The sequence below is a fragment of the Podarcis gaigeae genome (assembly GCF_964106915.1).
Source record: "Podarcis gaigeae genome assembly, chromosome: 7".
In the NCBI taxonomy this organism is placed as follows: Eukaryota; Metazoa; Chordata; class Lepidosauria; order Squamata; family Lacertidae; genus Podarcis; species Podarcis gaigeae.
Genome location: NC_139683.1, coordinates 85,958,952 through 85,971,527, shown reverse-complemented (window position 1 = coordinate 85,971,527; position 12,576 = coordinate 85,958,952). Strand labels below are relative to the sequence as shown.

Here is a 12,576-nt window from a genome sequence, read left to right as displayed (position 1 = left end):
TTATTCTCCTTGTGATCATAATTGTGTGGTGGGAGAGAGGAGTCACACCTGCTGCTGCATCCCTGCCACCTGACCAGCCATGAGCAAGGGAGCGGAGGGAGCAGGTGTGTTGAGCAGCAGTGAGAAACCTCCAGGCTGGGGGCCTAGTTTGGCCCGTTGGGTCATTTCCTCAAGCCACATGTGACATCAGGTGTGGGCAGGTTGAGGTGGCAGCAAAGGACCAGTGGAGAGCCTGACGGGCTTGGCAAATGGGGCTGATTGGCACAGGTAGGCAAGAGGTAGAGCTTGGCAGCACCTGGGAGGCCATGAGAAGAACTCACAGAATCTGGAGTTTGTCAGCTTTTCATATCTCAGGACTGGTGGTTAAACCCTACCTGGCTGTCAGGCAGCAGTAAGCAACTCCCATGGAACTCCCAGGAACTCCCAGGAACGTACAAGACAAGGAAAAGTTCTTAAAGGTAAAAGGACTCTTGACCATTAGGTTCAGTCATGGCCGACTCTGGGGTTGCGGTGCTGATCTCGCTTTATTGGCCGAGGGAGCTGGCGTACAGCTTCTGGGTCATGTAGCCAGCATGACTAAGCCACTTCTGGTGAACCAGAGCAGCGCACGGAAACGCCGTTCACCTTCCCGCCAGAGCGGTACCTATTTATCTACTTGCACTTTGACATGCTTTCGAACTGCTAGATTGGCAGGAGCTGGGACCGAGCAACGGGAGCTCACCCCGTCATGGGGATTCGAACCGCCGACCTTCTGATCGGCACGTCCTAGGCTCTGTGGTTTAACCCACAGCACCACCCACATCCCTGAAAAGTTCTTACCACCTGCTTTTTATTCAATATTCACAGAGAGCGGCTTGGAACACAACCTCTTGGGATAATAGCGTTGTCCCAAGTGACTCTCCATCCTCCTTTTCTCCCACTTCCTCGTTGTCATCATCTCCCCTACTGGTGGTGCTGAGGGCCCTCTGCTTCTGAGCTCTTTGCTCTCCTACTTTCAAGGCTCACTAGGTTCTGGGAGAAGGGGCGGTCTGGAATGCTTTCTAAAGACAATGTGTTCATCAGCTGTCACTCTGCTGGTGCTTCCTATTCCTCCTCTCCCATTATTTACCAGCTTTCCCCCTCATCTGCCTCTGAGCTGTGACCTCCCTCAAACCCCTGTTGTAATTCTGAACTGTCTTCCTCTTCGCTGGAAGGGTCAGGCTGGGGAGACGGTCTCCACTATTCCTCGTCTGCCCAGTCCCTGACACTGGCTTTACTGGTCAGACTCATAAAATACTGGTTGGTTTGTGATGGCTCTGAAGGTGCTGAGGGATGGGTTCTGGCTGAGAGCCCACCACCTGAAGAATGCCCAGAAATCTTGGACTCTTGGCAGCTTCAAACGGATGGTAAAGGCAGTGTGGACAAGTCCACACTTTGAATACTTCCACTAGTATGAACAGGAAATGCTGAGGCAGAATTCAACTGAAAGTGCTCATGTGTAGATGAATCTGCACTAAAGAACACATGGAAAAATTGGATCTGTGCAACCCACATGCACATGAACACTCTGATTGAGGTTGAATCCTGACAAGACAGAAGTATTGTTTTGGGGGGAGAGGAGGTGAGCAGTTGTGGGGGACTCCCTGGTCCTGAATGGGGTAACTGTGCCCCTGAAAGACCAGGTGCGCAGCCTGGGAGTCATTTTGGACTCGCAGCTGTCCATGGAGACACAGGTCAATTCTGTGTCCACGGCAGCTGTCTACCAGCTCTATCTGGTATGCAGGCTGAGACCCTACCTGCCCGCAGACTGTCTCGCCAGAGTGGTGCACACTCTGGTTATCTCTTGCTTGGACTACCGCAGTGCGCTCTCCGTGGGGCTACCTTTGAAGGTGACCCAGAAAGTACAACTAATCCAGAATGTGGCAGCTAGACTAGTGACTGGGAGCGGCTGTCGAGACCACATAACACTGGTCTTGAAAGATCTGCATTGGCTGCTGGTATGTTTCCAAGCACAATTCAAAGTGTTGGTGATGACCTTTAAAGCCCTAAACGGCCTCAGTTCAGTATATCTGAAGGAGTGTCTCCACCCCCATCATTCAGCCCAGACACTGAGGTCCAGTGCTGAGGGCCTTCTGGTGGTTCCCTTGCTGCGAGAAGCCAGGTTACAGGGAAACAGGCAGAGGGCCTTCTCGGTAGTGGCACCCGCCCTGTGGAATGCCCTCCCACCAGATGTAAAAGAGAAAAACAACTACCAGACTTTTAGAAGACATCTGAAGGCAGCCCTCTTTAGGGAAACCTTTAAGGTTTAACAGACTATTGTATTTTAATATTTTGTTGGAAGCCGCCCAGATTGGCTGGGGAAACCCAGCCAGATGGATGGGGTATAAATAAATTATTATTATTATTATTATTATTATTATTATTATTATTATTATTATTATTTGTAGTAGTAGTAGTAGTAGTACACAAGCAATTCCTTTCAGAGCAGAATGTAGACCATAAACTATACCACTATGCCGTCTGATTTCTCTTTCAATGGGGCCAAATAAAACCCAACAAACCCCAAAGAACTGAGGCAGATCTAGAACTGAGTATTTGGTATAAGACAATTAATCCCCTGCCCCCCCTGCATTTACCCACAAGGAATGACATGTACAACCTATTCATGTTGGGGAGGGCTCAGGAGGCATGGCCGGGGGTGGGGTGGGGGGGCAGAACTGCCACCGCTCCTCTGCCCCTCCGCATCTACCCACCTGAGGCTGTGACCTGCTTTGCTTAATGGTAAGGCTTGCCTTGGGCTTGAGAAACTGTCATATCTGATCTCAAAGCTACGCTACTAAATCCCTTGTGAGGAATTTGTGGGACCTTCCTTTGTCCTGTCGGAGGCGGGTGCCACCGTAAAGCATCAGACGTGCTCATTCCCGTGTCGAGGAGGGGAAATGAATCCTCTCGTTCCAGTTTCGCTGTCTTTTAAAAGTAAACAGTGACATACTGAGGAAGTCTGGAGCCAAGAAAGAGTGTGCCGTCTGTGACAAGGGAGGGGAGGAGGGACAAACTCCACAGAAAGAAACTGCCTGTCAAGCACTTAGGCTACCACTGAGCAAATTAGAGTAAGGGGCCAGGCAGAGAGGCGATTGCTTGAATATCCCACAGCCCTCCTGCCTGGCCCTGTGGGGTGGAGATCCACCGCTATGACCCAGCTCACTCGGCATGCTCGCCTCTAAACCTCTAATTCCCAGTGTGGAGGAAGCCCGCTGGGAGGAATTAGGCCGTGTTGCAGAGACTGTCAGCAATAAAGACAGCGCAGAGGCAGAAGATGCACCTCGCAGGCTGCGCTCAATCAGCTCTGGCCCTGAACTGCGCTGGAAGGGACTTGTGATGCTTGAGAAGAGGGAGGCAGACCCACAAGAGGAGAGGGCCACTGTGGCTGATGTGCAAGATGACTTTAAAAGGTGAATTCAGCGTTCAGGATGTCACACCACTGTGTGCATGTAGGTTTCCTTGTTTTGCAGAACTTAAATTCTTACGATTTTGCTTTTCAGATCATTCAGGACATTTTGGAAACGATGCTTTTGTGCAAATGCAAGGAAGGGGTAAGTGTGGGCTTGGGGAGATATGGACTTTTTTCAAAGCTCTGCTTGGTTTTTTTTCAGTCATCTCTTTCCCTACCAACCCATCTAGAAATTTTTCTATGAATGAGAAATTCTTGGTGTTTGTTTTTAAAGACATTTGTGATGCCAAATTATGAAATCTAGAAATAGAAAACTGCTGGAGAGGAGCTAAGGCCCAGCAAGGCCCTTGCGGCTCCACATATTATGCTCTACCAGCCATTTTGGGATGTCATGCTTCTGGTGCTTCCGCCCAGCTGATGCTGTTGGACAGAGCTGGGTATAGGGCTAGGCTGGCTTTGAAGACAGGAAGCTGCAAACACTGCGCCAGCCTGATCTTTCCCTTTCTCAGAACCCACACAGGGGCAAAATTGGAGGATGGGAGAAAGAGCCAAAACCTGCAGAGGACTAAAGAGTGCTTCACCCATTGATACTCTTTGATTCAACCTGTTCAGGTGTGTTTTTTGCCCCTAAATCAATGCCCTTTCCCTCTATGGGCTGTGTTCTTTCCTACCCAGCTCATGTCTGCCAGGAAAGGTTGGATTAAGGTGGCTGGAGTCCTTTGCTGCAATTCCCAAAATAGGCCCCCTTCCCCACAGAAGCACACAAAACAAGGTGTGACAAAATAAGTCATGTGGTACATCATCTTAAAAACCAGCCAAGCTTTTGTGGATTGCAAAATATACTCTGAACCTCAATTTTCACAACTCTCAACAAACAACCACCATTTTGCTAACCTTGATAATCAATAACAATATGAGCCTGGGCCGTTTCACCTTCTAAACTCATCTCATCTCATTGGTGTTTGGCTCACTTCCTGCCTTGGGCCGGTTGCAAACTCTCAGCCTTATCCACTTCACAGGTATAAAAGGAGGTATAAAATGGCTACAAATGGGGACATCATGCTTGCATCAGAAGCATCATGCTTTGTACCAGTAGAGATTGGGCCATTAAGGCAGGTGGGGTGCCTTCAACTCCAAAGCTATAGCCCAACTCCTCCTCTGCTCTTTACAGTCACATCCAACAAAGTACCTCACATTAACATCTGAAGAAGTGTGCATGCACATGAAAGCTTATACCAAGAAACTTAGTTGGTCTCTAAGGTGCTACTGGACAATTTTTATTATTTTTATATATATTTCGACTGCGTCAGACCAACACAGCTACCTACCTGTACCTCACATTAAGAGAGATTCTGGAGTTGTTTCTGTCAATCTGCTGGGCCAGCCAACCATCTCTGGACAGCACAGCCAATAACAATCATCTCAGTGTCCCACCGCTGGCTGCAGGGGTGAAAGAAATTACATTTCAATAGATGTGGCTTGGAGAGGGCCTCCATTTTTTACTTCCCTTGGAATAAACTCTAGCCAACCAGGAGTCCCTCAGAAATGCACTGAAAGGTCCACAGCATCAGGGCAGGACCACAAAGAGCCTTGCCACCCAATCAGATGCATATATTTGCAAGCTCTCCTCTGAGTTTGTGTTGTTATTCCCTGGCCTTTGTGAGCAGCAGGCTAAAGCAGCAGGAAGCAGGATTCTTTCTGTGACGGTCTCTGAAGCAGGAGCACCAAAATATCTGTGCGAGTTCGGTTGGTTGTTCATATGGGCAGCAGTGTGGGCTGGGAGGGTGTAAGTGGTTGACCTGAAAGGCCTTGATTGGGTGGGGAGGAGGTGTGACTTGCTAATATAAATAGTGCAGAGGGCACAAGGAGAAGGGGACGACAGAGGAAGAGATGGCTGGACAGTGTTCTCGAAGCTACAAACATGAGTCTGACCAAACTGCAGGAGGCAGTGGAAGACAGGAGTGCCTGGCGTGCTCTGGTCCAGGGGGTCACGAAGAGTCGGACACGACTAAACGACTAAACAACAACAATACCTGCCTACTTGGAAGTCAGCCCCACTAAGTCTAATGCAGGTTACAGTGAGTACAGAATTGGAGCCTTAAACATCTCAATTCAGTTTTTTTCCTTTAAAGCCTAGATGATGTATCAATAATTATTATAGCATTCATAATAATTCCATTAAATCTCTAATATGCCATCAAGGGACTCTTCTACTACCTTTCAGGATTGTGCCACAAATAGATCCCAAAAAGTCTGCCTGAAATGTGCTCCAAAACCATGTGACACATAATGAACAATAGCTGCAGTCGCAACTGTCATGATAAAGTCGCTTGATGCCAAAGTAACACAGGGCTCAGAGACGATAGTCGTAAAAAATAGAAGCTTGAGGTAATAGCTATTCTTGGAAGCTGAAATGTGTCTTCACATCATCACAAGCAGGTTTACTCAAATGTAACTTCCACTGTTCCTTGGAGCTGACCCTCAGGTAAATGTGCACAGGATCATAGCCTTAGAATCATAGAAATGTAGAGCTAGAAGGGTCCCTAAGGATCATCTCGTCCAACCCCTGCAATGCGGGAATATGCAGCCGTCCTATATGGGGATCGAACCTGCAACCTTGGCGTTATCAGCACCACACTCTAACCAGCTGAGACTTTATTTCCTTTATATTGCACCTTTCCTTCAAAGAGCTGAAGGTGGCATATATGGTCCTCTCCATTTTATCCTCAGAAAACAACTCTGTGTGGTAGTGCAGGACAGAGAGAAGGCCACTAGCCCAAAGTCACCCAGTGAGCTCTGTGGCTGAGTGAACCCAGGTCTCTCGGTCCCTAGCCCAACAGGGAATGTCCTCTCTCCGCTCCCTGGTCAGGTTTGACCCAGGATTGGGGCTGCGCTGTGCCACCCCAGTGGTGTAGGAAGGGGTGTGTGGGCCGCCCTGGGTGTCATCACTGAGGGGTGGTGGTGACAAAATGGCAAAAATGTGTGTGTTTTTAAAAATGGGCTCACAAACCTTTTTTTTGAAAAAATAACTCCAGCACCCACTGCACCCCCCCTTCCTACACCACTGGTAGCTAGGTGAGGCGGGGGCACTGGGCACCACACTGCAGGGCCTGCAGCGTGCCTGAGCCATGCATATCTTGTGAGAGGGAGGCAGCAGGCAGACTGCCTGCAAGCGCTGCACTGCTTTTTTGAGCAGTGCGGAGCTCGCGCCTGCCCACCACCTCAGCCACCCAACAGTTGAGGGGGAGACTGTGGAGAGGCTCCATGCAGCATGCCCTGCCTTGGCTCGCCCCGCCCCCATGGGCAACTCACCCCGCCCCCCGCCCCCGACTACAGGACATGCACACTGCACCGGGCACCCAAGCAGCTAGCTACGCCACTGTGCCACCCCCAGAAAGTGCCACCTGCAGTGGCTGCTCTTGCCCCCTATCTATGCTAGGGGGTGACTCTCAACGTACGTGGGTTACATTCTGGGTTTTTTGTTTAAAGCCAAAATTGCATATACAATCATACCTTAGTTTTTGAACAGAATGTGTTCCGGAAGTCCATTTGACTTCTGAAATGTTCAGAAACCAATAGGAAGTGCGGCTTCCTATTGCGCAGGCATGCCGGAAACAATAGCAGAAGCCACACCGGACATTCAGCTCCCCAAAAAACATTTGAAAACCAGAACACTCACTTCTGGGTTTCGATCTTTCAAGAGCCGAAATGTATGAGTACCAAGGTGTTTGACAATCAAGGTATGACTGTAGTCAAATCTCATTGGGTTCACTGGTGGGATTGCCAAAGTCTCCCCCGCCCTATCAGATGCCTGCCCCCTTTTCATTCTCATTGTTGCCAAGCACGTGAAGCTAAATGTGCGCAAGTAAAATGCACATAAGTTGCAAGGAGTTACCTGTACATTCATAAATGTTTAGTAAACTAGGGGAGGGCAGACTTCAGGCTTTTGTGCCTGGTATCTGCCTTACATAAATCCCCAGGAGTCACCAATTGCAGCCAGGTTCTTTAGTATGAAAGAGCATGGCCTCTCTAAAGAGTTCTTAAGCACAGGGTTTTTTTTCAGAGCAGAAATGAGATGAGCTCACAGTCTTACCACACATGGATCTATTCCTAGTTTCCACCAGCTGTCTTAATTTCAGTTGTCAAACTTCCAAAGGGCTGTGTGTCATTTTGCTATTGTTAAAACAACTGGAAGAGTCTCTCTCTTGCCAATTGACTACAAATCTCCCAGAGATCTACCAATATATTCTAGTCTACCTTTTGCCCACCCCTGGACACTGGCCAACCTAACAGGGTTGTTGTAGCATGGTTTGAAGGAGTGCTTGCAAGAAAGAAACTACAGCAACAGGTAAGGCTCTTCAAAACGTTGCCAAAGAAGGCATTCTCAAAGGCATTCATTTCAGTTCAAATACAGCTTCTTTTTCCTCACAGCCCCATCTTCCAAATATTTTTATATATAAACGTTTGGTATATTTAGGGTTGCAGCTATACAAATTTATCTATTGAACTCTATAGGGATTACATCTGAGTAGGCATGTATATGATTGTGCTGTTAATGTCTACATCAAAGAAAACCACAAATACTCTAAGGAGTAGCAGACAGTGCAAATTATGTATTAACAATATTTTAATAACTGTAATTATGATAGTTGAAGATGCTGGTGTTTTCATTTTAAAAGTTGGTGTTTTAGATTTAAGGAGATGAAGACAGTGCAGAAAATAAATAAAATAAAATAAAATAACAGAACGACTTTCCACTACATTCCACTTTCTGCCACAATTCTTTCTATTGAATGTAAGCCTTGGTAGAAAACAGTTTCGGGAAGTGTAACAGACCCAGCATACCTCACCTTGTTGCCAATAAACGGGAACTGCTTCAGTGACACATATAGTATGTGCCGCTGAAGCTGTTTTCTTTTGCTGGTAGCAAACGTATGTAGACATGACCCGCAAATAACTGCCCGAGTGTATAGCTCAATTTTTGTGTATCAACACCCCTCCTATCACTAGTAATCAAGCGTAGAGAAATGAAGTAGGCTAGTTGTAGAGATGAACTCACCAGAGATACCAAGTGGGTGGCTTCAGAATATTCTGTGAGCCCCAATACACTAGTGTATTGTAGCATGTGTGGAGGCAGCACAATGTTGCAGAGCTGCCATTGCATTGGCCCAGCTCCTGCCAGCAGCAAAAGGTCCTGGCCAGCTTCTGTGACTACTCTGAGCTGCCAGCTGTGTTGCCATGGTTGAGGCAGGTTGGGCTGCTGAGTCCTGGTGATGCCCCCTGCCCCACATTCCTTGGGGTGGCCCTAGTCCATGTGCAGGCACTACCCAACCCTTGACATGTAATTGTGATCAATACACCAGGCATTGGCTAAGTGTAGGCTGGCTATGATGTGCTGCAATGGCATAGGGGTAACTAGTTGGTCAAGGACACCACCATGAGAATGAGCCTTGGTATGAATGGGTCTGTGGTTGTCACACATGTGCAATGCTGACACGGGGTTATGGATACACTTCCCAGTGCCCATGACATGGCCACATCTCTTTGCTTCCCCTGAAATGCCCAAGTAGTCCTGTGCAATGCCGTTCTGGACGGGAGATGCCATGATGGACCTCTTCATACCTCTTCTGGTCCTGGAAGAGCAGTTGGGAGGGGAGCCGGTTGCAGCAGGAGGGGGAGACTCCCTGGCTTCTCCAGCAGCCTGCCTCATCTCTGTCTCCTGGCCCCCTTCCTCTCCTGCCTTTGGGTCTGGACTGCTCTCTGCCTCAACCTCTTCCTTCTCACTAAACCCTGATTGACTATATGGGACTGGCAGAAATGACCATCAGAATTCAAGACCAGGGAAAAGAGTCGGCGGAAGAAGATTGGAGGAAATTTAAAGATTATTTGCAGAAATATTGCAAAATTAACAAATGTTAGAATGTTGTTGGACAGAAATTAAGTGGTTACCAGCTGTAAAGTGAAAGTGGAGTAATAAGCTAAAATAAGTTATAAACAAGCTATATAAGGATTTGCTGAACTAAGATTCGAACGGGAATGCAAAAGGGGGAGGTCAGAGGAGGTTCGAGAAACAAGGTAATAGAAATAAGTTTTGGAAACTATATTTGTTTTGTTTTGTTTTTTCTTGTTTGATTATGTATTTGTGTATTTTTGTACTTTTGTATTTCTGTTTTTTGTGTGAAATTGGAAAATCTAATAAATATCTATTATAAAAAAACACAAAGTATATAAACATACAAAAAACATCAGAATACAGTAAAACAAACAGTTAACACATGAGAAAAGAAAAAATTTAAAAATTAAAACACTAAAAGAAAATTCAAAAAATCAAAAAAAAGAAAATCCCTCTCTTTAATTTCTTACCGTTCATAAACCTATTTTCTTGACTTCCTCGCACCCCCTTTCTTGTATTCCAATTTGAAATTAATTAGCAAATTCCTTCTTATTAATTTTATCCTTAATTATCTTTCTTCTCATATTGTTTGTTCCTAATTTTCATCTAATATCTATCCCTTCTTTCATATTTATATTTTACCTTTTTTACTAGAACCCATTCATTTCATTTCAATGTCACCAACATTCAAAAATTTTACAATGTTTTTGTAAGTAGATTTTAAATTTCTTCCAGTCTTCTTCCAACAACTCTTCTCCCTGATCTCGTATTCTGCCATATAGTCCATTACTTGCATCTGCCATTCTTCCAAGGTGGGTAAGTCCTCTGTCTTTGCGATGAGTATTCTTGCAGCTGCTGTAGCATACATAAAGAAAGTTCTATCCTTCTTTAACACCAATTGGCCGACCATGCCCAGGAGAAAGGCCTCTGGTTTCTTCAGAAAGGTATATTTAAATACCTTTTTCATTTCATTGTAAATCATTTCCCAGAAAGCCTTGATCCTTGGGCACGTCCACCAAAGGTGAAAGAATGTACCTTCAGTTTCTTTACATTTCCAACATTTATTGTCGGGCAAATGATAGATTTTTGCAAGCTTGACTGGGGTCATGTACCACCTGTATATCATTTTCATAATATTCTCTCTTAAGGCATTACATGCCATAAATTTAACCCCAGTGGTCCACAACTGTTCCCAGTCAGCAAACATAATATTATGTCCAACATCTTATGCCCATTTTATCATAGCAGATTTTACCGTTTCATCCTCAGTATTCCATTTCAACAGCAAGTTATACATTCTTGATAATATCTTAGCATTGGGTTCTAACAGTTCTGTTTCTAATTTTGATTTTTCCACCTGGAAGCCAATTTTTCTATCCGAATTGTAGGCCTCTCTTACTTGGAAGTAGTGTAACCAATCCCGCACCTTATCTTTAAGTTTCTCATAGCTCTGCAATTTCAATTTATCACCCTCCTGTTCCAAAATTTCCCAATATTTTGGCCAGTTAGTCTCCATATTGAGTTTTTTCAGAGCTTTTGCTTCCATAGGTGATAGCCACCTTGGGGTTTTGTTCTCCAAAAAGTCTTTATATTTAATCTAGACATTAAGCAGTGCTTTTCTGACAATATGATTTTTGAAAGCCCTATGCACTTTTTCCTTTCCGTACCATAGATATGCATGCCACCCAAAAGCATTATCATAACCTTCTAAATCTAAGATGTCTGTGTTCTCAAGAAGCAGCCATTCTTTCAACCAGCAAAATGCTGCTGATTCATAATATAATTTAAGGTCCGGCAGGGCAAACCCCCCTCTTTCTTTCACATCCGTAAGTATCTTAAATTTTATTCTGGGCTTTTTGCCCTGCCAGACAAATCTAGAAATGTCCCTTTGCCACTTCTTGAAACAGTCCATCTTGTCTATAATTTGCAATGATTGAAACAAAAACAGCATTCTCGGCAATACATTCATCTTAATAACAGCAATTCGACCAAGTAGGGAAAGCTTCAAGTTTGACCATATTTCAAGATCCTTTTTCACTTCTGACCAACACTTCTCATAATTATCTTTAAATAAGGTAACATTCTTAGAAGTCATGTTCACCCCCAGGTATTTTACTTTCTTTACTAATGTTAAACCTGCCTCCTTCTGAAACCCTCCTAGTCTTCTCCTTCTGACCTCTCTTCGTTGTCCCACCACCAATCTCTGGGCTCTGAGCCTTCTTCCCTTGGCATCCAGCCAGTCCATGACAGACACACAGGATCAAACCACATACAGTATAGCAATACATCACACACAATTACAACAAGTAATTGTAAATTGCAACAGCATGTAACAGGTAAATATGCAGGGCAGCACTTCAGATTTCTACATTGTTTTCTATGTGCACAAGAAGGGAGAAAGGGTTCTCATCTAGAGAAACCGAGAAATCAGGAGCCTGCGTGAGTCTAGCTAATGGAAGTGCACATGAGGGGGTGGGCAGAGGGGGACTGAGTGGTCTATCCAAGACAAGCCACCACATAATATAAGTTGAGTGGTCACTGCGGGCAAAGTAGTTCTGAGAATCAGCCATGCCCCAGTGCTCCCTATAGCAGTTTGTGTGTGCATAGACAGTATTCCCTTCTGGGTGTTTGGTGAGCTCTCCCTGCATGTGTGGGATAGCTCCCTGAGGTGTTTTGCTGTGCCCTGTCCAGTCCTGTTTGCAGTGCAAAGTGTGATGGGCTCTGCTCTCCTGGGAGATTCGGGCCTCAAATAGATTCCACTGTCAGGGAATGTTTCCTAATATTCACTCTGCATTTGCTTTTGCTCAATTTCATCCCATTAGTCCTAGTGACGCCCCCTGGGACCAGCAGACAATTGCCTTCCCCCGAGTGTTGTCACGTGTCAAGCAGAGTGTGGGTGTATTTATTTATGGAAACAGCATGTCTGTGCCTGCATATGGTTTGTGGGCCACTTAAAACAGCTGCTCTGTTTATATTTGCTTAGGAGATCTCAGTGAGGAGCGGTGGGCACCTCAATTGAAATTTCATAAAATAGAGGACTGAAAAGGCCACACTGCCTACTGCTGCTCCCTTCTCCTGCAGGGATGGAAACTGTTACAACCAGTAACCTGTTGTACAGCCAAGAGCCTGATGATTGCCTGTTCCCACTCCTTATTCCAAGGGCAGCACCACAGCTCAATATGTCAAAACCTCTTAAGGCCCCTCCAGAGTGTTGTGATTTTTTTAAAGCTGTATTCTGCAACATATCACTGAT

At 45.7% G+C, this 12,576-nt stretch overlaps 1 protein-coding gene across 2 annotated transcripts in view; it reads left to right on the top strand.

The window, feature by feature from the left end:
* Positions 1 to 3,043: 3,043 nt before the first annotated feature.
* Positions 3,044 to 12,576, top strand: part of LOC310848906 (uncharacterized protein) — a 36,643-nt gene continuing 27,110 nt past the window's right edge. For both annotated transcript variants that reach the window (XR_014566676.1, XM_083748502.1), the window contains exons 1-2: positions 3,044 to 3,431; positions 3,522 to 3,572. Coding sequence is in view for 1 of the 2 variants with exons in the window: in XM_083748502.1 (XP_083604628.1) it covers positions 3,190 to 3,431; positions 3,522 to 3,572 (293 nt within the window). In the remaining variant the exon portion in view is untranslated. The remainder of the gene's footprint in view (positions 3,432 to 3,521; positions 3,573 to 12,576) is intronic.